Raw genomic sequence first — 21,797 nt, forward strand, 5'->3', positions numbered from 1 at the left:
TGGTAAAATCACTCTACAAAGCAACTCTGCAACACCTGTCAACATTTAAAAAGAATACAACACTTGCCCTAGCAATTTCATTTCAAGGAATTTATTCCATCAATATACTTACACAAGTGTACAAATAGGTACAATGTTATTAGCTGAAGCTTTGTATATAATAATAAAGAATATTTTCCAGAGCCTACATGTCCATTGTTGGAGGACTAATTAAGTAAATGATAATTCATCTATAAATGAAATATTATATAGCTATTAAAAAGAAGGAACCATGAAAATAACATAATTTGTATGTCAATTTTATCTCACTTTTTAAAATCAGTTGATCAATCAATAAAAAGAAGTAATCGGTTCATTTAAATATAGACATGGAGCCAACTTTGAGATATACTGAGAATGAAAAAAATAGAGTAAAACAAGGTCCTACTGTATAGCACAGGGAACTATATCAATATCCTGTGATAAACCATAATGGAAAAGAATATGAAGAAGAATATTTATACGTATAACTGAATCACTTTGCTGTACAGCAGAAATTAACACAACATTGTAAATCAACTATACTTCAATAAAAATTTTTTTTAAATGTAGAGGAATATATATCTCTACATTCACACTAGTATGAAGCATAATAGCTGTGCAGCAAATAACTACAATAGGCATTCAGAATGGAAATGTATCAATGTGAATTCATAGCCGGAAAGAAGGTATGCTACTACCCAAATTTAAGGAAAGAAAATATTAGTAATCTTTACTGAGATCTTCAACATTTATGACAGTAGAGTATATACCTATATGCATATACACAGAATATCTTTGCAAGGTTACTCAAGAAATTGGTAAGAGTTGTTGCCTTAAAGTGGGACACAGGAAGCAGGGGTAAGAGGAAACAGATTTCACTGTATGCTTTTGGCACTGCTTAAACTTAATAAAAATGTGCATATTAGCTATTCAAAAATAAGTACTTAATAAAAAAGAAATAAAAGAAAATAAAGCTTACCGGGCTGGACAAGTAGCTTTGTAGAGCTGACAAGACCTGCTTTCCTGCTCACTGATTTTTTTTAACTGGAAACCTTTTCTTCTTGGCCCATACTGACACTCCATTACCACAGCTCTACTCCCTGTGGGCCAAAACCAACTATTGATATTTAATTCAAGTATCCATCTGTTCTGGACACTAGATTAAAAATAACTTGGTGGTGGCAATGACAAAATCTATACTTCCAATTATACAACCTTAAGGAAAGAAAACATCAGTAAGACTTACTAAGATGTACAAACACATAAATTTAAAAGTTTATTGTAATAGTTACCAAATGTACCGCATTATGGTAAGGAAATTAGCAAATACCACATTTACTGACTGTCAACTGGTATTTACATATGTATGGTTTTTAATAATAAAATTTACTACTTTATAAGTAGAAATTAGCAAATGCTACATTTGTTAGTAAATATTAGTATCATTTAAAATTTTATTTCCTTTTATAATTCCTTATTTCTTTTTGAGCTGTTAGAATAATGTGATTACCAGCCTCTAAGATGGCTCCCAATGATCTCTGCCTCTTAGTACTCATGTCCTTGGTAATCCCCTCCCCTTGAGCATGAGCTAGACTTACTAACTTACTTCTACTGAACATGGCAGAAGTGACAGGATGTTATTTTTGATATTAGGTTATAAAAAGACTGTGACTTCCATCTTGGGTACTTTCTTGCTCTTGCTTGGATTCCTCTCTCCTGGTGAAATCAGATATCATGTGGTGAGACAGCTCTGTGAAGAGGCCCACCTGGCAAGGAATAAGGCCTGCCAACAGCCACATGAGTGAGCGTGGAAGCAGATCCTCCCCCAGTCAAGTCCTGAGACGACGGCAGATCCAGCCAACATCTTAATTGCAGTCTTGTGAGAGAACCTGGGGCAGAACCACCTTGTTAAGCTGCTCTTGGATTCCTGACCCATAGAAACTGTGAGACAATAAATGTTTGTTGTTTTCAACCACCACATTTGGGGTAATTTGTTACAGTACCATAGATAACACAAATAAGCAGAAGTGAAAACTATACAATCTAGGATTTTAAGTTGGATATCCTAATCTATGTAGGGTACAGAAAACTTTTCAAATATAAAACCCAAAACCCCAGGGATTTCCCTGATGGCCCAGTGATAGAATCCACCTTCCAATGCAGAGGACACAGGTTCGATCACTGGTCGGGGAATTAAGATCCCACCTGTCGCAGGGCAAGCAACGACAGAGCCCACGTGCTCTAGAGCCCACACGTCACAACCAGAGTGCCCACAAGCCGCAACCACTGAGCCTACATGCTCTAGAGCCTGCACAGCAAACTAGAGAGAAGCCCACGTGCCACAACGAAGAGCCCGCGTGCCGCAAGATCCCGCGTGCCACAACTAAGACCCAATGCAGCCAAATAAATAAATAAATATATATTTTTAAAAACCCTGAAAAACACCAACCATGAATAAAAATGTTGATAAGGCTGATAACTAACTTCTTCTAAATGATGGTAAAAGGAAAATCACAGTTTGAGAGACAATATTTTATAATACATAAAACAAAGAATATGCAGAATATAAAGAACCATAAATAATTTAAAAATAAAAACTAACTACCAAACAGAAAAATGGGCAAAGACTATGAATAGGCAATTCAGAAAGGAAACAAAAGGATATTAAATAAACAAAAAGACGCTCAACTTCACTAGTAAACAGGGAAATGCAAATTGAAACAATACTAAGGACTTCGCTGGTTGCACACTGGTTAAGAGTCCACCTGCCAATGCAGGAGACATGGGTTCAAGTCCTGGTCCGGGAAGATCCCACATGCCACGGAGCAACTAAGCCCGTGCGCCACAACTACTGAGCCTGCATTCTAGAACCCGCGAGCCATAACTACTGAGCCCGCGTTGCCACAACGACTGAAGCCCACACGCCTAGAGCCCGTGCTCCGCAACAAGAGAAGCCACCACAATGAGAAGCCCACACACTGCAATGAAGAGTAGCCCCCACTCGCCGCAACTACAGAAAGCCCATGTGCAGCAACAAAGACTCAACACAGCCAAAAATTAATTAATTAAAAAAAATAAAACAATAGTAAGATACTCTCTCACACTCTTCAAATTGGTAAACATAAAAAATTTGACAATACTCTAAAACAACTGAATCCACTGATCAATCTTACAGTTAAAAATGCTACATAGGTAGTGATAAGAAGTACACAGCACACCTATGAAGTATTCTCGCAAAATACTTTAATCAAGATTAAATCTTCATTTAATCAAACTCATACATCTAACAGACTACAGGAAATACAGGAGATAAAAGAACATGTTAAAAAACACTAGAGATAGAATCAGCAAAATCCTGAATATGGCAAAGTGTACAGGACAAACTACCTGGGGGAAAAGAGGAGAGAAGTTTTTAGATGAGAAGAAACTTAACCAAATTTGATCCATAAACTTGGTAACTTAACCAAATTTGATCCATAAACTTGGTTTGCATGTGAATTTATACAAACCTCTGCAAAAAGAATTATGGTAAGTGGAGAAATGTGAACAATGGACAACTTATGATATTAGGAAACTACTGTTCGGACTCCTTTGGTGGTCCAGTGGTTAAGACTCCACGCTTCCACTGCAGGGGGCATTGGGGAACTAAGATTCCACATGCCATGCAGCATGGCCAAAAAATTAAAAATTACAACATTAAAAAAAAAAAAGAAATTACTGTTAATTTTTTAAAGTGGGATAATAGGATATCCTTATATTTCAGATATATACTTTAATACCTTAAATACCTTATATACTTTTAGTAATTATTGATGAAACGATATCTGGAATTTCCTGTAAAATCATCTTTAGTAACTATAGATGAAATGATATCTGGAATTTCCTGAAGAAGTGGGTAGGGTTATAAATGACACAAGATTGACCACATGCTGATACTTGTTGAAGCTGGATGATGCATACACGGAGTTATGAGATTTCATACATTATTACCTCTACTTTGATATGCATATGAAAATTCCCATAGCATAAAGATTTTTAAAAATCTGACAATGTCAAATCATAGAATGAATGTGGGAAAGGGAAATCTTCATACATTGCTCAAAGGACTAAAAATTGATACAGGTTGTCATATTTAAACATATGATTCTCATATTTAAAAAGCATGGAAAACAAAAATTTTTGGAATACATTTGGCTGCAAAACCTGACCTGAACTTTATGAGGCTATTTATAGTCTTTATTCCTTTTAGTGTGGCTATGCATAATGAATTACTGTGTTTGATTATGTGATATTGTCTATGGAATACTTGCTAGGAGTATTCTGTAATATTACCATATTATAGTCCAAAAATACAGAATTCTGAAATACATTTGGGAAAAAAAAGTTTAGAGATTTTGGACCTGAACACCACCTTAGAGAGCAACTTGAGATAATCTTGTAAAGTAATTCCACTTTAATGCACACACTCTAGTAAACTACTTACAACTTTCCAACAGAAAACATGTATCATGGAGGTTAGACCATAGAATTCTTTGTAATATTGAAAAATTGGAAACAACCTAAATGATCATTAGTAGAAAAATAACTGCAGTTTGGTCATACGCTGGAATGACCAAATTTAAGTAATAGATTATTATATAATGTTAAATTATATAATAATTAAATTGGGTTAACTAGAATTTATAGTTATCAATATGGATAGATTTCAAAAATAAGAATGAGTGAAAAGTTTACCTAAGAATATCTATAGTTTATTACTTACACATACTTTAAAATGTTCAAAACAATAAAATATATTATTATAAATACAAACATGTATGATAAAGTATAAAAATACACACCAAATTCATGTAGTAGCTGCCTGAGGGGAGTTAAGAAGGGATTTTAAACTGGGGAGGAGAATAAAATCTGGGCAGAAGGGGTTACATTTACCTCAGCTTCCTCTAAGTAGTTCTCTTTACCCTCAGAGGTCCAGGATGAGGCTGCAACTCTTCTAGTTAAATCAATGCCCCCATATTTCTCAAATAAATCACTTATTCTTAGGTTCTTTGGGGTCTGACTAGTCCTAGGGTGACTCTCTGGAAATTGTCTGAAACTCTACTGCTTTAGTAAACACTAGCCCAGTGTTTGAGAATGCTGTATGTAACATACCTGATACTTGAGAACCCTAATATTAGAATTCTATATAATAACTCCAGATTGTATACCAGTTCTATACAGTAACTCCTGAGTTATACACTATATAAAATGGACACCGATTTTTTTCCCAAAAGACAAATCAAGAGAGAACGAGAGACTATCAGGATTGGATGGGAAAAAAAAAAAAACCAACCAGCTATACATATTTAAAATAATAAAACTGCTCTATCGTTTGATTTTTATTAAATAGGTCTACCCGGAATTTAAATATTTTTTACTTTCTATTTTTCAGTATGAAGTATTATTTATTTACCCTAATATACTAAAATACAATTTTACAACATAAAATAATTGGTTATATTTACTGTAAGTTTTCTTTTTAGTTTAATATGCATTTTCACCAATTAACAGTCAGTTGTCATCTACCAAAATGAAAATGTTATCACCTTAGGAAAACCACATTTTCACAACAGATCATGGCTGCTGCTGAACTTCTTAAAATAAATCTTTAAAAAAGTACCTGCATTGACAAATGGGATTCCATCATATGGGACATACTGGGATTTCCACATCAAGCGTGTAGCTGGCTTGGCTGGGCTTGGAGATTGGCGGGTCCCCCAAACACTCTGTGTTTGCTGCTTGTGAAATGTTAGGACACTTTCTAATTCAGTCTCACTTACACAGTAGCCACGGTATGAATCTCCAATTTTCTGCATATAGAAATTCACACACATATCACTTATTCAGATATACATTTCTTACTTCCATTTTATGGTTCCATTCTTGTTCTTTATTCTTTAGCTCCCACTTTTAACTTCCACCTTGCTAATATATTTTTAAGTATTTTTGTAAGCTGTCTTAAATTCTTCCTGAAATAAGGCAAGGTATAAACAAATCATGTAAATAAATTGATATTATCTATCCACAACCTTGTGAGTATCCCTCAACTAGAAGAAAAGCTTTTTCTATACCCAGAGAAATTTTTTAACTGTGATCTCTTAAACTGAAATGCATTTAGACCTAGAATTGATTCCAGGTATGTTTCTCCCTTATAGGGAATAAGAGCAGAGATGTGGAATAGAGATCTTTTTCCTCCTAATTAGACTAAACATTTCACCTGGCAAGAATACATTTAACAAAAGGAAGGTATCAACATACTGTTGTAGGTATACTTTGAGCCATAATAAAAAGAGATATTCTGATTCCAAACAATACATTATCTACAATTTCCCCTAAAAATAACGAAAATGCCTATGCTTATGAATTTTCTTCTAGCCTAGATATTTCCTCATCAAAATATCCCTACAAATAAAAGTAGGAACATTAACTCTAGCTATAGCATGTTTTTACAAATAAAATGAATACAGCATATAATGTTGTTAATGAAAGGAAAAATTCAGAATTAGTACAATGCAGTCAGACCCATATCAGGAGATAAAAGTTTAATGCAGTATTGAAATTTGTCCAACTAACAGATTTTGGTCAAATCTAAAAAATGCCTATAAGAAAAACACCTTTAAATGGAAATTCAAAAAGTAAAAAGAACTACTAAGCAATATTTTTAAGCAAAATGCAGAAAATATTTCTTCAGCCATTAACCAAAAATGTTTTTCACTATTGATATAGCTTGGAGAAAAAGAATCCTTCAATCTTTGAGATAATTCAGGCTGCTGGACAGTTTTAACTAATTTCTTACAAGATATATGATGTTAGATTAGCTACACAATGTACCATGGTGTAAAATGAAGTAATTTGGCCACATAATTGCTAATGCTTTAATGTCCATAGCATTTCATAAAGTTTATAATAATGATGTTAAAAACCCTCATCAAACGACAAGAATAGTACCTTTAGGAAACCAGTGAAAAACTATGACTAACAAAAAGTGTGAAGGGAAAAAAAATCTTACTGTCTATACATACATACGTACGTAACACTTAGAAAAGCAACAACAGTGATGATGTCCTAACAAATGTAATACATCATTAGACTTCATGATTAGAAATTTTCTCAAAACATTAAAACTCAAGTAATGTTTTTCCTTGCCATATTTTAAGATTTGTTTAAAACAATGAAGCATTTTAATAATTAAATACTCATTACCATATATGGTTTATATGTAGAAGTGCATGGTCCTTTTCCACAAAAAGTGTATAGTCTAAAAGGTATATAATAGTGAACAACCCAAGCTAGCAAATAATTAAGAATGGTAATGGTAATAATTATCAAAGAATTTTAAGAGATAAATAAGGACTTCCCCAGTGGCGCAGTGGATAAGACTCCGCGCTCCCAATGCAGGGGGCCCCAGGTTTGATCCCTGGTTAGGGAACTAGATCCCACATGCATGCTGCAACTAAGAGTTTGCATGTCACAACTAAGGAGCCCGTGAGCTGCAACTAAGGAGCCTGCCTGCCGCAACTAAGAGCCGACACAACCAAATAAATACATAAATAAAATTTTAAGAGATAAATAGGTAAAAGATAAAGTAATCATTAGACTATTACAGAAAAGACATATAGGACTTGCATTGGGATTTGAAGAATAGTAGTTAGAAAGGTTAGTAGAAGAAAAAATAACATATTAGGAAATGGAAATAAACACAAGTGAAGGAGGAGATAAAGGAAGATTCTGAAGTGTGTGTACCAAGTAGGAATACTTGGCCAACACGAATGAAAGATGAATTGGAGAAAAGCAGGAAATAAAAAAGGATAAGATAAGGTGATACCTGATTATAGAAGACCTTGAAAGCTAGTAACAAGTGGCTAAATGATGTGGAAAAATAACACTGAGCTTATTGGGCAGTGAGAAAAGACAATGAAAGTAATATTTAAAGATAAGTAGTTTTAGAAAACTACACAGTAAGGACTAGAAATGGAAAAGTCAAAGAGATTAATGGGAAGGCTGTTACCATAATTGAGTTCAAGATAACAAAGGTCTGTGGGAAAAGCTCCCTTTAAACCACTTTAAAGAAAAAAACTAAAAGAATCAGGTGACTATCTGAATATGGGAAAGGAAGAAATTAGTCTAAAACTTTGTATCTATGGAGATGGTATTTGTTATTACACAGACAAGGAATTTAGGAAGTAGAGCTAGTTGTGGTATGGCAGATAATTTCTCTTTAGATATGGTGAATTTGAGGTGAAATCTAAGTAAAGCTTCAAGTAAGTAGCTAGAGATCTGGGACAAAAGCAAGGGCAGAATTAAAGAACTGGTGATAGAGATTTGGGAATCATTTTTATAAAACTGAGAATTGAAAGTCAACAAAGCTGTTAAGCTCTACAAGGGATAAAATGTAGAGAAATAAGACAAGGTCAAATGGTGACTCTTGAAGAATTTCTGCTGAGAATATGAAAAGAAATAAATGCCAAGCAAAGAAACAGAAGGAATGATTAAAGGATAAAAAGTAGAGAAACATGATAGTGAAGTTTTATGGAAGACAAGGGAAAAGAGTTGTAAGAGAAGAAATGAAATGACAGTGAAGTGTGAAGGGATTTATAAGATCTCTGCTTTAACAGAGCTTACAAGCTCTAAGGAATAAAAGAGTTAGCACAAACATGAACAAAATATTACAGATACAGCTTCTATTAGTTGTACTCAAAAGTGGACATTTTGGGATGAATTGTAGTTATAATCAACTAAGTGAATCTACATAAGGATTATTTTTTAACTCACCTCACAGCTCCTAAGACGACAGGCCCATATAGGTGTGTTAGAAGAAAGTGACTGGAGTGGAGCCAAAAAGGGTTCTTCAAGTATTCTGGGATGGGGGGGCATATATAAATATATATTACAAGTTACACACACACACACACACACACATACACACACACAGCATTCAGTTGCTTTATCCTCTTAGCCAGTCAAAGACAATACTGAGGTCATCAATTACAAATTGTAATAATAATGGCAGATCGGTCTGATGGATGTAATTATGCTTTTTTTAATCATTACTATTTCATCAATTGCTAAAGCAAAAGTCTAACTTTGTTCTTCCAAATACCTGTAGTTTCAACAAATTCAAGTGTTTTATATATCTTTCTCAGAGCTTATTTTGTATTCTCACATAATTATTTTTCATTTAACAAAAAATGAGTCAATAAACCATCTTCAGGTGACTTATTAACAGTAACAAGATATTACGTCAAGTTCTAAAGTTAAATGTCACAAATATTATGTTACCTTTAAAATATTTTCATAGAACAATTAAAATATAATACAAAACCCATGTCTATATTTCCCTAAATTATTATAAACAGTGTTATTTTTAGGCAAAAGTAAAAGCTGAAATAGACATTAACAAAAAACATTTTAAACACTTTACCACAGAGGAATTAAATGCATAAAAATGTGATGAACCATTAAAAATTATAGGACCTAGAATGGATATTTCTTTTTTTAAAAAACTGTATTAGTGCCAGATGTTTACAGATTGCTTCAAAAGATAACAGGCAAATGTCACCGAGGAAAAGTAGCACGTTGGCCTTTTATAGATTCTAAAGTAGCTCCCTTATTGCCAAGATGTTATTAAAATGATTAAGGATGTATTTGATGATGGTTTATTCTATTTTCTGAATTTCTGATCTTTTCTATAGTCAGCCAGCTTTAAATGTGATAATGTAAAGAGAGATTTCCATGGTGATGTTCAAAGATGAGCTCCTCTTTCTCATTGACTCACCTGGTCACTGTCTTTTTGGGCAATGTGAGGGATGCATGTGGATGAAGAATGTAACTACTGTTATTGTCTGCTAGAGAATCCACTCTTACAGTTGGTAAGTTTCCGTCACTGGGTTTCTCTTCAGAGACATCTTAACAATAAGAACAAGAACAAAGCAACATCAATATCTTGAATAAGACCATGAGAATGTAATGAACTGGAACTAATACATTTGAAATAGGAAAGATATACTCTGAAGCTAAAGATAATAAAACTTATACTTTATTGAGAATTTCTCTGATAAACTTGTTTACTTTTAAACTGTAATACTGACTACTAAAGTTTTGGAACTTATATTGAACAGCTAGGATATAAAAGTGGTAGAAATAATTGTTATATTAATAGTATCACAATATAATAGGAAAATGTAAGACTAATTCTTTTAGTTTTTATACCATGTTTGTAATGTTTTCTGCAAACTATGTTTTCTTTTCCTTAAGTTGTAACAACTGTTATCAAAGACAAAGAATCATAACACTAAAGTAAGAATTATTTGCCCTAAACCATTATCTATGAAAACATGACAACAGTGTAGCTATGATGTTAGAAAAGAGATTCAAATAGATGGAAAAGGAAGGGAAGAAAAAGGAAAAGAACGAATAGGGATAATATCAAATAGGTAGAAAAAGAATAAAATAAAAAGAAATAGGGGGACTTCCCTGGTGGTGCAGTGGTTAATAATCTGCCTGCCAATGCAGGGGGCACAAGTACGAGCCCTGGTCCAGGAAGATCCCACATGCCACGGAACAACTAAGCCCATGTGCCACAACTACTGAGCCTGCACTCTAGAGCCCATGAGCCACAAGTACTGAGCCCACATGCCACAGCTACTGAAGCCCACACGCCTAGAGCCCACGCTCTGCAACAAAAGAAGCCACCGCAATGAGAAGCCCGCACACCACAACAAAGAGTAGCCCCTGCTCGCTGCAATTAGAGAAAGCCCACATGCAGCAACAAAGACCCAACACGTACAAAAATAAAAAATAAATAAATACGGACTTCCCTGGTGGTGCAGAGGTTAAGAATCCGCCTGCCAATGCAGGGGACATGGGTTCGAACCCTGGTCCGGGAAGATCCCACATGCCGCAGAGCAACTAAGCCTGTGCTCTAGAGCCCATGAGCCACAACTACTGACCCCACAAGCCTAGAGCCCATGTTCCACAACAAGAGAAGCCACTGCAATGAGAAGCCCGCACACCACAACGAAGAGCAGCCCCCGCTCGCCACAACTAGAGAAAGCCCATGCACAGCAACGAAGACCCAATGCAGCCAAAAAATAAATTAATTAAAATAAATAAATTTATTAAAAAAAAATGGGGAGTATGATTCTTTCTGAATCTGAAGGAACAAAGAGGAAAAAAGCAAAGAGGATGAGAAGAATAGTTAAAAAAAAAAGTGTCACATGTCTAACAACATTGATAAAAATATAAAATAAAAATTTCTCCAGTAGTTATTAGCACCATGTTCGTGTTATTGTTGCTGTCATTATTACTGTTATTAAAATTAAGAAGAATTTATTTTATGCTCACTGGTCATTTGGGAGGAAGCAAGAGTCAACCAGCTTCACAGAATTCCAAAATGAAATAGACAGCTAACCTAGACAGGAGTTGAAAAATGAACTTGAAATTTATTTGGGCTAAGAAACTTTTTCTAATCATTCAGTTCACAATCTTACCCAAAGAGATCAATTTTAGCACTGACTTTCATGAGGTGATTTTCTGAATATACGTTTATTATTTAAAACGTTCTTAAATCCCCTATATCCCATGATTACTCACCCTGAGGACTATTCACATCCACAAGCTGCCCCTGAGGTACAATCACTTGTGTCGTTCCTGTCTGGGTAGATGGAATTACACGCAGCACCTGTCCATTTTCTGATGGGCTGGCAACAATCATCTTGGAGGCATTTTAAAAAAATCAAATGCATAAGTCTACAATGATTCAAAAGAATCATTACTTAAAAAATTAGTAGACATGCCTACCTCTACAGCAGATACTATCATTTTCTTCGCTTTATAGATGAAAACACTGAGGTACCTAAAAATTTTTTCCCAAAGTCTCACAATTGATAAGTGGTAAAGCTAGGATTCAAAACAGGCAGTTTGATCCTATGTCCTATGATCTTAACCACCTATGATCTTAATCATTACATGGACGTGAGGTCTAATTACTTAGTAACCTGAACACGTAAGTCTCTAACTACACTAAATATATTTACTTTTTTCTACTTACTGTATTATCCACACGTTTGACCTATTTGTGTGATAATCACTGGTCTCATATTTTAAGTCATTTTCATTTAAAAACAGTAACTTAGATGTCTAATTAAACAGGATTTATTTTTATATCTCTGCATTTTTATATATCCTGTCTTGGTCTATAAGGAATACTACAGAGTGACCCAAAAGTCTGAAAACATAAGGGAATTGTATATTTATTATTTCCTTTGGTGTTTTTGTTTGTTTTTTTCAGTTTAACAAATGAACTCCTTGCCTCAAATTTAGAGGAATGTCAACTAAGAAAGCGTCTAAAGTTGAAGGAAAACATTTTGAGCCTATCATTTAAAAATATAACTAATATATTATTTAAAATTAAGTTTATCCTATATTTCCAGACCTTCTGGATACCTTGTAAACTTTATTACCTAAAAACTACTCTTCTACTAACAGTTTTACTGTTTTACCTGAAATCCCCTGTCCTCAGTTTTCCCTAGGGCAAATAACTGTCCTTAATCATTCCAACCCACTTTCTCAAACTTCCCTTTTGCTATGTAAAACATGAAAACTTTGCTGATGGCCTGATAGAGACGGCATCACTTTTAGAGAGGGTCATTTGAAAAACTTTAAATTTGGGAAAAAAAAAAACCACCCTTAAACCTCAACAAAACAGAAAGCTTTCACTATAATCATAAACATTTCCCAGAAATTAAGAGTAGAAATTTTTTCCTTCCCTCAGTGTTTGTCAAGTTTCTTGAGATAAAAATATCTTGCCATATCTCTTATACCTCTTATTACTTCAGCATGAAAATCAACTGTAAACTCTGAGGATGATAATTCCTTTTCATTTGTGGAGTTCATACTAAGCAGCAGGACTTTACATGGATCGGGTTGGCCAAAAGGTTCGTTTGGTTTTTTCTGTAAGATGGCTCTAGTAGCACTTAGTTGACTTTAACTTCATTCAAAACAATTTTGTTAGATTTTATGTGACAGCTGTCATATCAGTGTGCATTTAAAAAAAGACTGATCAAAATTGGTGAATTTTTTTATAAATGTTTATTGGCATCATAATTTTTTTTTTTTTTGGTTGCGCCAGGTTCTAGTTGCTGCCGGTGGGCTCCTTAGTTGCAGCACGTGGGCTCCTCAATTGCGGCCAGTGGGCTCCTTAGTTGCAGAATGTGAACTCTTAGTTGCTTCGTGCATGTAGGATCTAGTTCCCTGACCAGGGATGGAACCTGGGCCCCCTGCAATGGGATCTCGGAGTCTTAACCGCTGTGCTGCCAGGGAAGTCCCAAAATTGGTGAATTTTTGTGTAGCCATTTTAATACTGAAGATGGAAGGAAAAAAACCCAACATTTTTGGCATATTATGCACTTTATTATTTCAAGAAAGGTAAAAATGCAACTGAAACGCAAAAAAAGATTTGTGCAGTGGCATGGAGAAGGCGCTGTGTCTGACTGAATGTGTCAAAAGTGGTTTGCGAGCTTCCCTGGTGGCGCAGTGGTTGAGAGTCCGCCTGCCGATGCAGGGGACACGGGTTTGTGCCCCGGTCTGGGAAGATCCCACGTGCCGCGGAGCGGCTGGGCCCATGAGCCGGAGCCTGTGCTCCGCGACGGGAGAGGCCCCAATAGTGAGAGGCCCGTGTACCGCAAAAAAAAAAAAAAAAAAAAAGTGGTTTGCGAAGTTTCGTGCTGGAGATTTCTCGCTGGATGATGCTCCACGGTCAGGTAGGCCAGTTGAAGTTGATAGCGATCAAATCGAGACATTGAGAATAATCAACGTTATACCACACAGGAGATAGCCGACATACTCATAATATCCAAATCAAGCGCTGAAAATCATTTGCGCCAGCTTGGTTATGTGAATCGCTTTGATGTTTGGGTTCCACATAAATTAAGCAAAAAAACCCTTCTTGACCGTATTCCCGCATGCGATTCTCTACTTAAACGTAATGAAAACGTTCCATTTTTAAAACAAATTGTGACCGGCAATGAAAAGTGGATACTGTACAATAATGTGGAACAGAAGAGATTGTGGGGCAAGCGAAATGAACCTACACCAAAGGCCGGTCTTCATCCAAAGAAGGTGAGGTTGTGTATATGGTGGGATTGGAAGGGAGTCCTCTATTATGAGCTCCTTCTGGAAAACCAAATGATTAATTCCAACAAGTACTGCTCCCAATTAGACCAACTGAAAGCAGCACCCGACGAAAAGCATCCGGAATTAGTCAACAGAAAATGCATAATCTTCCATCAGGATAACGCAAGGCCACATGTTTCTTTGATGACCAGGCAAAAACTGTTACAGCTTAGCTGGGAAGTGCTGATTCATTCACCATATTCACCAGACATTGCACCTTCGGATTTCCATTTATTTAGATCTTTAAAAAATTCTCTTAATGGAAAAAATTTCAATCCCCTGGAAGACTGTAAAAGGCACCTGCAAGAGTTCTTTGCTCAAAAAGATAAAAAGTTTTGGGAAGATGGAATTATGAAGTTGCCTGAAAAATGGCAGAAAGTAGTGGAACAAAAGGGTGAATACATTGTTCAATAAAGTTCTTGGTGAAAACGAAAAATGTGTCTTTTATTTTTACTTAAAAACCAAAGGCACTTTTTGGCCAACCCAATATTATGTTATTTAATCTTCATCACATGTATACGAACTATATACATTTTATACATGCGGAAATTGCAACACAGTATTTACAAAACTCATTCAAGGTAACTCAGAGCTATATAGTCCTGAGCTGAAATTCAAACCCAAGCAGTCTGACTCCTTTTAACCACTACTTTGTACTGTCTCCCAATATCTGATGATGTTACTTAACCTAAAAAAAGACAAAAATAAAACAATACGAAAACCCTACTGGACTTCAAAAGGCAATAGTAATAATACTGTTGTTAATTCTTTACTCCCTGTAAATGAGATTAAATATGTGTGAAAATTTTTCATTCATTCTTAGAAAATAAGAGTGCTGTGGTTATTTTTAAATCCAAATAAAACACATATAATAAAGTTATAATTTATTCAATCATATGAAAATTTCATAATTAAGACTGATCTGTGGAATATCCCCTTAATTTTGAAACTGTTTCCCAAGCACAGTGGAAAAGCATCTCCTCCATTTTCTGTTTCCTTAGCTTATTCCACCTGTTACCTAAAAACCTATTTTTAATTCATATAATTTGACAATGGTGATGATAATACTACTTTTTCTATTACCAAAAAAAGTAATTATCTTTAATCTTTGCTATGAAAATAAACATAGTTTTGAAGAGTCATCTGCTGCAATACATTTTCTTTGAGGCCGACCATGAAAATCACCAGAAAATCTTGGCTAATGAGTAGTTTTATATTTACTGTGCTCTTTGTGTACAATATTTCTAGTAAATGAAAAATATCATCCCTGCTTCACTCCAAAACCTCCTCTCATCCACTGCAGATTTACCCACTACAGAATCTTTACTAGTTCCGTGAAAGCTTCTATGTGAAAAAAATCATACTTCAAAACAAACGAACAAAAAAGTCATTTTTTACAAAAAGCTCCACTTGGTGGAGACTTTGATAATGGGAAGACTATGCATATATGGAGGCTGGGGGTATATGGGAACTCTCTGTATTTTCTTCTCATTTTGCTGTGAACCTAAAACTGCTCTTAAAATTAAAGTCTATTAAAATAAACAATAAAAACAAAAAATCTCCACTAAGTTTCCCGGAATATCACCACCTTCTGATCTTTGGTTCTTTGGAGAAGATAGCTTCTAACACTCCATGTTCCTTACATTTATTTTCATGCTCATGCCACATGTTTCCTATTTCACAACTTCAAGCAACCCTCTGTATCATCTCCTACCGCAAACAATGTAAAATCACCTTTATAATCACTTCAGATAGAACGTTTAATACAATTACAAAGAGAATGGGAACTCGAACTTTTTTCAGACCCAGACAAATAAGCAACTTTAACATGCTTTTTAGGAAAGGTACCATGTGTAAAATGATAACCCTTCATACATTTAGACTCTTTTATCCTTCCATTAGAACACACAGACTTTCTAAATGTTCTGATAGAAACTAGAATAAATGTCAAATAAGAGGGGAAATTACAGAAGTATTTCATTTTGAACATGAAATATTAAAATGTATTGGTTCACATCTAGATTATTTGTTGCATATTAACCTCTGCTGGTGATGCAGTATGATTACAGAAGCTTACCCTAACTTTGCATTTCAGTCCTGAAGTAAGCCCAGAAATATGTTGAGCCTGAACATACACACAAAAAAGTTGTCTACAGTCAGCCACCTCTCAACCAATTACTCTCAATGCCCAAATTTAGCTGAATTATAAGGGAGCAAAAGGACATAGATTAACTCTAGAATGCTCTAGACTAGAAACAAAAATAAGAATTTTGGGTTATATGCTTGCCTACTTAAGTATAATTTATAATTGAAGTTATGATTTTAAAAATAATTTTTATTATTGAATTAAAATTTGTTGTAGAAAATTTGGAAAATACAGGCAAACAAAGAGATACATTATTCTTCATATTATTACTGATATAAATATATTATTAGTCAGAGAGCAATTTAGAACTTTTTCTCATTAATTTTATTTGAATCAAAACCATCTATCACCACATCTATTCAACTGTGAACTTGGTCGTACATATTTTTGGCTAACAGTTTAAAGCAGCACTGTCAACTTTATGCATTGTTATTCACACGACACCTACATATCTACTTACAAAGATCAGTAAGGGTATGTCTAAATTCCATTATTCCACTGGTACTTCCATTGCTTTCTTTTTCTTCAAGAAAGCATACCAGCATGTGGCACACAAATCAGTAACTGAGATGTTGATAGAGCAAACAACACTGAGTTCAGTCAAATGTATATACAAAAAATAAATGTAAGTTATATGTAAGCTCTGGGACTTTAGCACTGGTGACAGATTATATTACATTTCCAACTGATCTCAAAGTACCAGTTTGCCTAGACATAGTAGCTGGGACCTACTGGTTTGAAGTACTCTGTAGTCCTGAAAGGAAATCTTTTAAAATCCTTATATAACTTAAAAATGAATGTCATGGAAACAGTATTTTCAAAGCAATGTAAAGCAATAGTGTCAAGAAATTAAGGTCATCTAGTAAAACTAATACATTTTGCCAAATAGCAGAAAACTGGTTATTTTAAAAACGTACTCACCATTTGCTCATTAGAATCCCCCAATGACTGAAGCTCATATTGAATAGGTTGCCCATTTTGGTCCACTAGGTGGAATTGCTCTGCAGAAAGAGTCTGCGTCTGAGTCAGGGGCCCTGGTATATTCTGTGATGTGAGTGAATTATCCACTGCAGTAGTAATGGGTAAAACTCTAGGGGAACCATCTTGTCCAAAAGAAGGCTCACTGGAGTCCATACAGCTTAGATGCTTTTGCAAAGAAAAAAAAAAATCACTTGAGTGTTTGTAAAATAAGTTACAATTTTTAAAAAATAGAATGTTTTTAATAAAAGATGGAGACACATTCATTTTTCAGTTAATTATTCACTTTACTTTTTGCAAGGGTTATCAATTCACAGACTGATATAGACAGAAGTTCTTAAGTGAAACTGTTGATTTTTATTATATTTTATTTCTAATAGTCCAAAGGAATACAATGTGAAATGATGAAATATTTATAATTCAATATGCAGATTTTTCTTTACATATAAACTTTCACAAATACATTAAAGCTCTATATTATAAAATTAAATGATAGAATTATTAAAAATTAAATGTTAGAATTCTTGAATACATTAAATATAACACTATTCCTTAAACATAAAAAATCCAATTGCATGCCGCTTTCCCTTTAAACGGAAAAAAGTTCCCAGTTGAATCCCTACTTCAAATACCTGAGAATCGGTTTTTGACTCTTCGGAATCATTATGGTTGACTCTTAATGAATCAACAGACTGTTCCATGCTGGTATCATATTCAATTCCATTTTCTTCTATTATTTAATACCTGAAAGATTTTAAATATCTGATCAACTAAAGCACTTAACATTTTAATAGAATGTTTGTCTTAAATAAATTTCTCATCTCCCCTACTGTGTTACCCTATACAATTTAGGTTAAATCATTTACACCCTATAAGATCAATAAAACGAACATTCTTGTTAAATAATTTGCAAAGGCACCAGAATAAATTCAAGACAGAGCAAAAAATTAGTGTTATGTAGTTTCCTCACCCTATCCTTAATTGCACTCATGTACTGGTTTATTAAGGTTGCTGCTATGTGACAGGTACTGTTGTTACACCCTTTCAAATTCTTCTAAAATTCTCATTTTACAAAGATGTAATCTAAATAAAAGCTTTTAATTTTATGAGGTGTGCCCTATCATAGCATTAGATAATTTTAAAAGAGATCTCTTGGTACAGGAGGAGATTATATACATACAACTCTTACCATAACATACAATTATACCACTTAATATTAGCATGACAAGCTTTGAAAATGAAGAAATATGTATTCTAAAAAGGTTGAGCCACTTAGGCCTAGTACAGTCGTTTTCCACTGGTGGTGATTTTGCCCCCACACATACCCCCAACACCCCCTAGTCGCCTGGGGATACTGGGCAATGTCTAGAAACTTTTTTGGTTGTCACAACTGGAGGGGGTGCTACTGGTATCTAATGAGCAGAAGTTAGGGGAACTGCTAAACACCTTGCAACGTACAGGACAGCCTCCACATAAAGATGTCAATGGTGCTGAGGTTCAGAAACCCTGGCCTAGTATAGTATAGTGACTAATGGATTCTGTATGATCTAAAAAGAATGATGTTTTATGACTCAAAATTGGAGTAAAGTCAAAATGAAACTGCTGAAGAACACCACTGAAAAATTTATAATATAAAATAAACTTCATAAAATCTTTTTTAAGAACCCAACCCTATAATTTTATTTTTCGAAAGACAGCATAAATTATTTTTTAAAAATCTTTAAAATTTTATTTTTAAATTTACATGCATTAATTGAACTCTTTTTTTGATGTATAGCTCTATGAATTTTAACACAGATAACCGTCATCACAATCGGGATACACGATAATTCCATCACTCTAAACCCTAATTTACATTTATACCTGTATTTAAGACTTATTTAGTATATGTACTTGGATACAATGAAAACTTATTTTTCTGTGATAGCATCCAAACATATATTTGTAAAATTAACCATTTCAGAAAATCTGCAAGGTTTCCTATTTCATATCTTTAAGATATTATAAATAATTCTACTCAAATATAAATTGTAAAATGCTATAAAATCAGTCTTATTTTTAATATATAACTATAAAATATCTTAAAATTGCTTCTCCTTAAAGATTTTAAATTATCCCTTGTATTCTAATTTAATGTATTACAAAAATTCCAAAAACCTGTAGTTACCTCTAGGGCTATAAAAGTAAGAGCAATTTTAGTTTATAACTTTCTGTTCTGTTTTGAATTTTTTATACTATACATATATTACTTAACATTAATATTTTATAGAAGGGGTTTAAAAAATAGAAAGGAAGTTTCACTAATGCCAATACAGCAGATTAGACACTGTAGAAAGCTCTCTTGCTAGAAAACAAAAAATAGAAAGTTGATGTAAAACAAAACATTTCGTGGCTGGGAGCTACTATAGGAAGTAACAAAAATGAGAGGCCACTCCCTGCCCTCTCCCACTCTGCCCACCCCCCCACTCCCCAAAATAAAAGCAAAAGCTGTGATCTAAAACCTAAGTGATGAGCACAAGCAAGGAGGAAAATTTCAAGGGCAGTGCTGCTAATAAACACTGTGCCTGGGAAATGGGCTTGGATAAACAGCTGGTAGGGGAGGAGAACTTAAAACTCCCAAGGTAAGACTAAGAACCTGAAAGATCCTGGTAAGCCAATAATGTACCCTGGCTTCTGGTGAGAACAAATGCAGTTATTATTTGGAGGAACACAAACACAGTTAAGACTTTAGTTTCCTTTCACATTAAGATCAATCAAATATAAGCTTACAATCAAAGAGTGCCAAAAACACAAAGAAATAAGCCATCATAAGAAGGAGTCAGCAGATTTAGATCCCCCTAAAAACTTCAAATATTGGAACCATGTAATACTGAATATAAAACAATTATTTAATATTCAAAGAAATAAAAGAATGAGTCATAGGAATAAGGAAGCAACAAGAGACTATCAAAAGTTTCATTTGAAAGAGAACCAAACAGAACTTTCAGCAATGAAAAATGTAATTACTGAAATTAAAAAGTCAATGGATAAATTAAGTAGAAAGTTAGAGGCAGAAGAAAGAATTACTAAATTAGAAGACAGGCTTTAAAAGTTACCCAGGGATTCCCTGGTGGCGCATTGGTTGAGAGTCCACCTGCCGATGCAGGGGACACGGGTTTGTGCCCCCATCCGGGAAGATCCCATATGCCGCAGAGCAGCTAGGCCCATAAGCCATGGCCGCTGAGCCCGTGAGTCCGGAGCCTGTGCTCCGCAATGGGAGAGGTCACAACAGTGAGAGGGCCGCGTACCGCAAAATAAATAAATAAATAAATAAATAAAAATTACCCAGAATGCATCATAAGTAAAACAGAATATTAAAAAATACAAAGAACACACTTCAAACTAGGAAAATAGAAGAAGAAAGTATAGCATACCTATAATTGGAGTCTCAGAAGAATAAAAAGAAAAAATGGACGAGAGACAATATGTGACGAGATAATGGCTGACCATTTTTCAAAACTGAAGACATGAATCTACAGAAAAAGGAAGCACAAAATGTACCAAGATAAATCAAAAGAAATCCATACCAAATGTAGCAAAGTACAAAATTCTAAAGAAAAACAGAAAAAATCTAAAATGCAGCCAGAGAGATACGATCACCTACAGAGTATTAACATTAGATATACATCAGACTATTCAATAGCAACAATGGCCATAGAAGTCACAAGAATAATAAAAAACTAACTTTCAGTATATAATTGTATATGCTCAAAGCTACTTTTTCACAAGAGGATGAAAGACATTTTTAAGATTAAAAAACTGAGTTTATAATGAACAGATCTTACACAAAAGCAATTCCTAAAGAAGTAGAAAATAAAAATGATACCAGAAGGCAGTCCTGAAATGCTAGAAAAATGGTAAGCAAATAAATTAATAACTCTAAGAAAAACCTAAATAAACACTGTCTGTATAAATAATACTATTACAATTTTGTGTATCTGTGTTTTAATGATAGAAATAAAATACTGGAGAACTAAATAAAATAATTAACTCAAGGGGGTGATGACAGATAAACACAATACATCAAAACTTATAAGATGGGGCTTCCCTGGTGGCACAGTGGTTGAGAGTCCGCCTGCCGATGCAGGGGACAGGGGTTCGTGCCCCGTTCCGCGAAGATCGCACATGCCACGGAGCGGTTGGGCCCGTGAGCCATGGCCGCTGAGCCTGGGCTTCCGGAGCCTGTGCTCCACAACGGGAGAGGCCACAACAGAGAGAGGCCCGCGTACCGCAAAAAAAAAAAAAAAAAAAAAAAAAAAAAACCTTATAGGATGCAGGGAAAGCAGCTCGTTCTTCACAATTTCAAAAATCACTACAAAGCTAAGGTTTACGAAAGAATGTGGTACTGACATAAGGATAGACATGTAGATCAACAAAATAGAATTGAGAGTCCAGAAATAAA

General features: G+C 34.5%; 1 protein-coding gene across 6 annotated transcripts in view; it reads right to left on the reverse strand.

Moving 5' to 3' along the window:
• CARF (calcium responsive transcription factor) overlaps positions 1-21,797 on the reverse strand; it is a 96,318-nt gene that overhangs the window by 62,301 nt on the left and 12,220 nt on the right. For 3 of the 6 annotated variants that reach the window (XM_027123738.1, XM_027123733.1, XM_027123747.1), the window contains 7 exons: positions 17,989-18,100; positions 17,300-17,524; positions 11,653-11,773; positions 9,836-9,965; positions 8,833-8,917; positions 5,681-5,870; positions 1,001-1,121 (listed from right to left, as the gene is read on the reverse strand). In XM_027123738.1, the coding sequence (XP_026979539.1) occupies positions 1,001-1,121; positions 5,681-5,870; positions 8,833-8,917; positions 9,836-9,965; positions 11,653-11,773; positions 17,300-17,524; positions 17,989-18,057 (941 nt within the window). In that variant the 5' untranslated portion in view covers positions 18,058-18,100. Of the gene's footprint in view, positions 1-1,000; positions 1,139-5,680; positions 5,871-8,832; positions 8,918-9,835; positions 9,966-11,403; positions 11,471-11,652; positions 11,809-17,299; positions 17,525-17,988; positions 18,101-21,797 lie in introns of those variants that run through there. The other 3 variants (XM_027123751.1, XM_027123756.1, XM_027123760.1) reach the window with 3 other exon arrangements.

Source organism: Aethalodelphis obliquidens, unplaced genomic scaffold (genome assembly GCF_003676395.1).
Source record: "Aethalodelphis obliquidens isolate GAN/ISIS:26980383/991018 unplaced genomic scaffold, ASM367639v1 scaffold2, whole genome shotgun sequence".
NCBI lineage: Eukaryota > Metazoa > Chordata > Mammalia > Artiodactyla > Delphinidae > Aethalodelphis > Aethalodelphis obliquidens.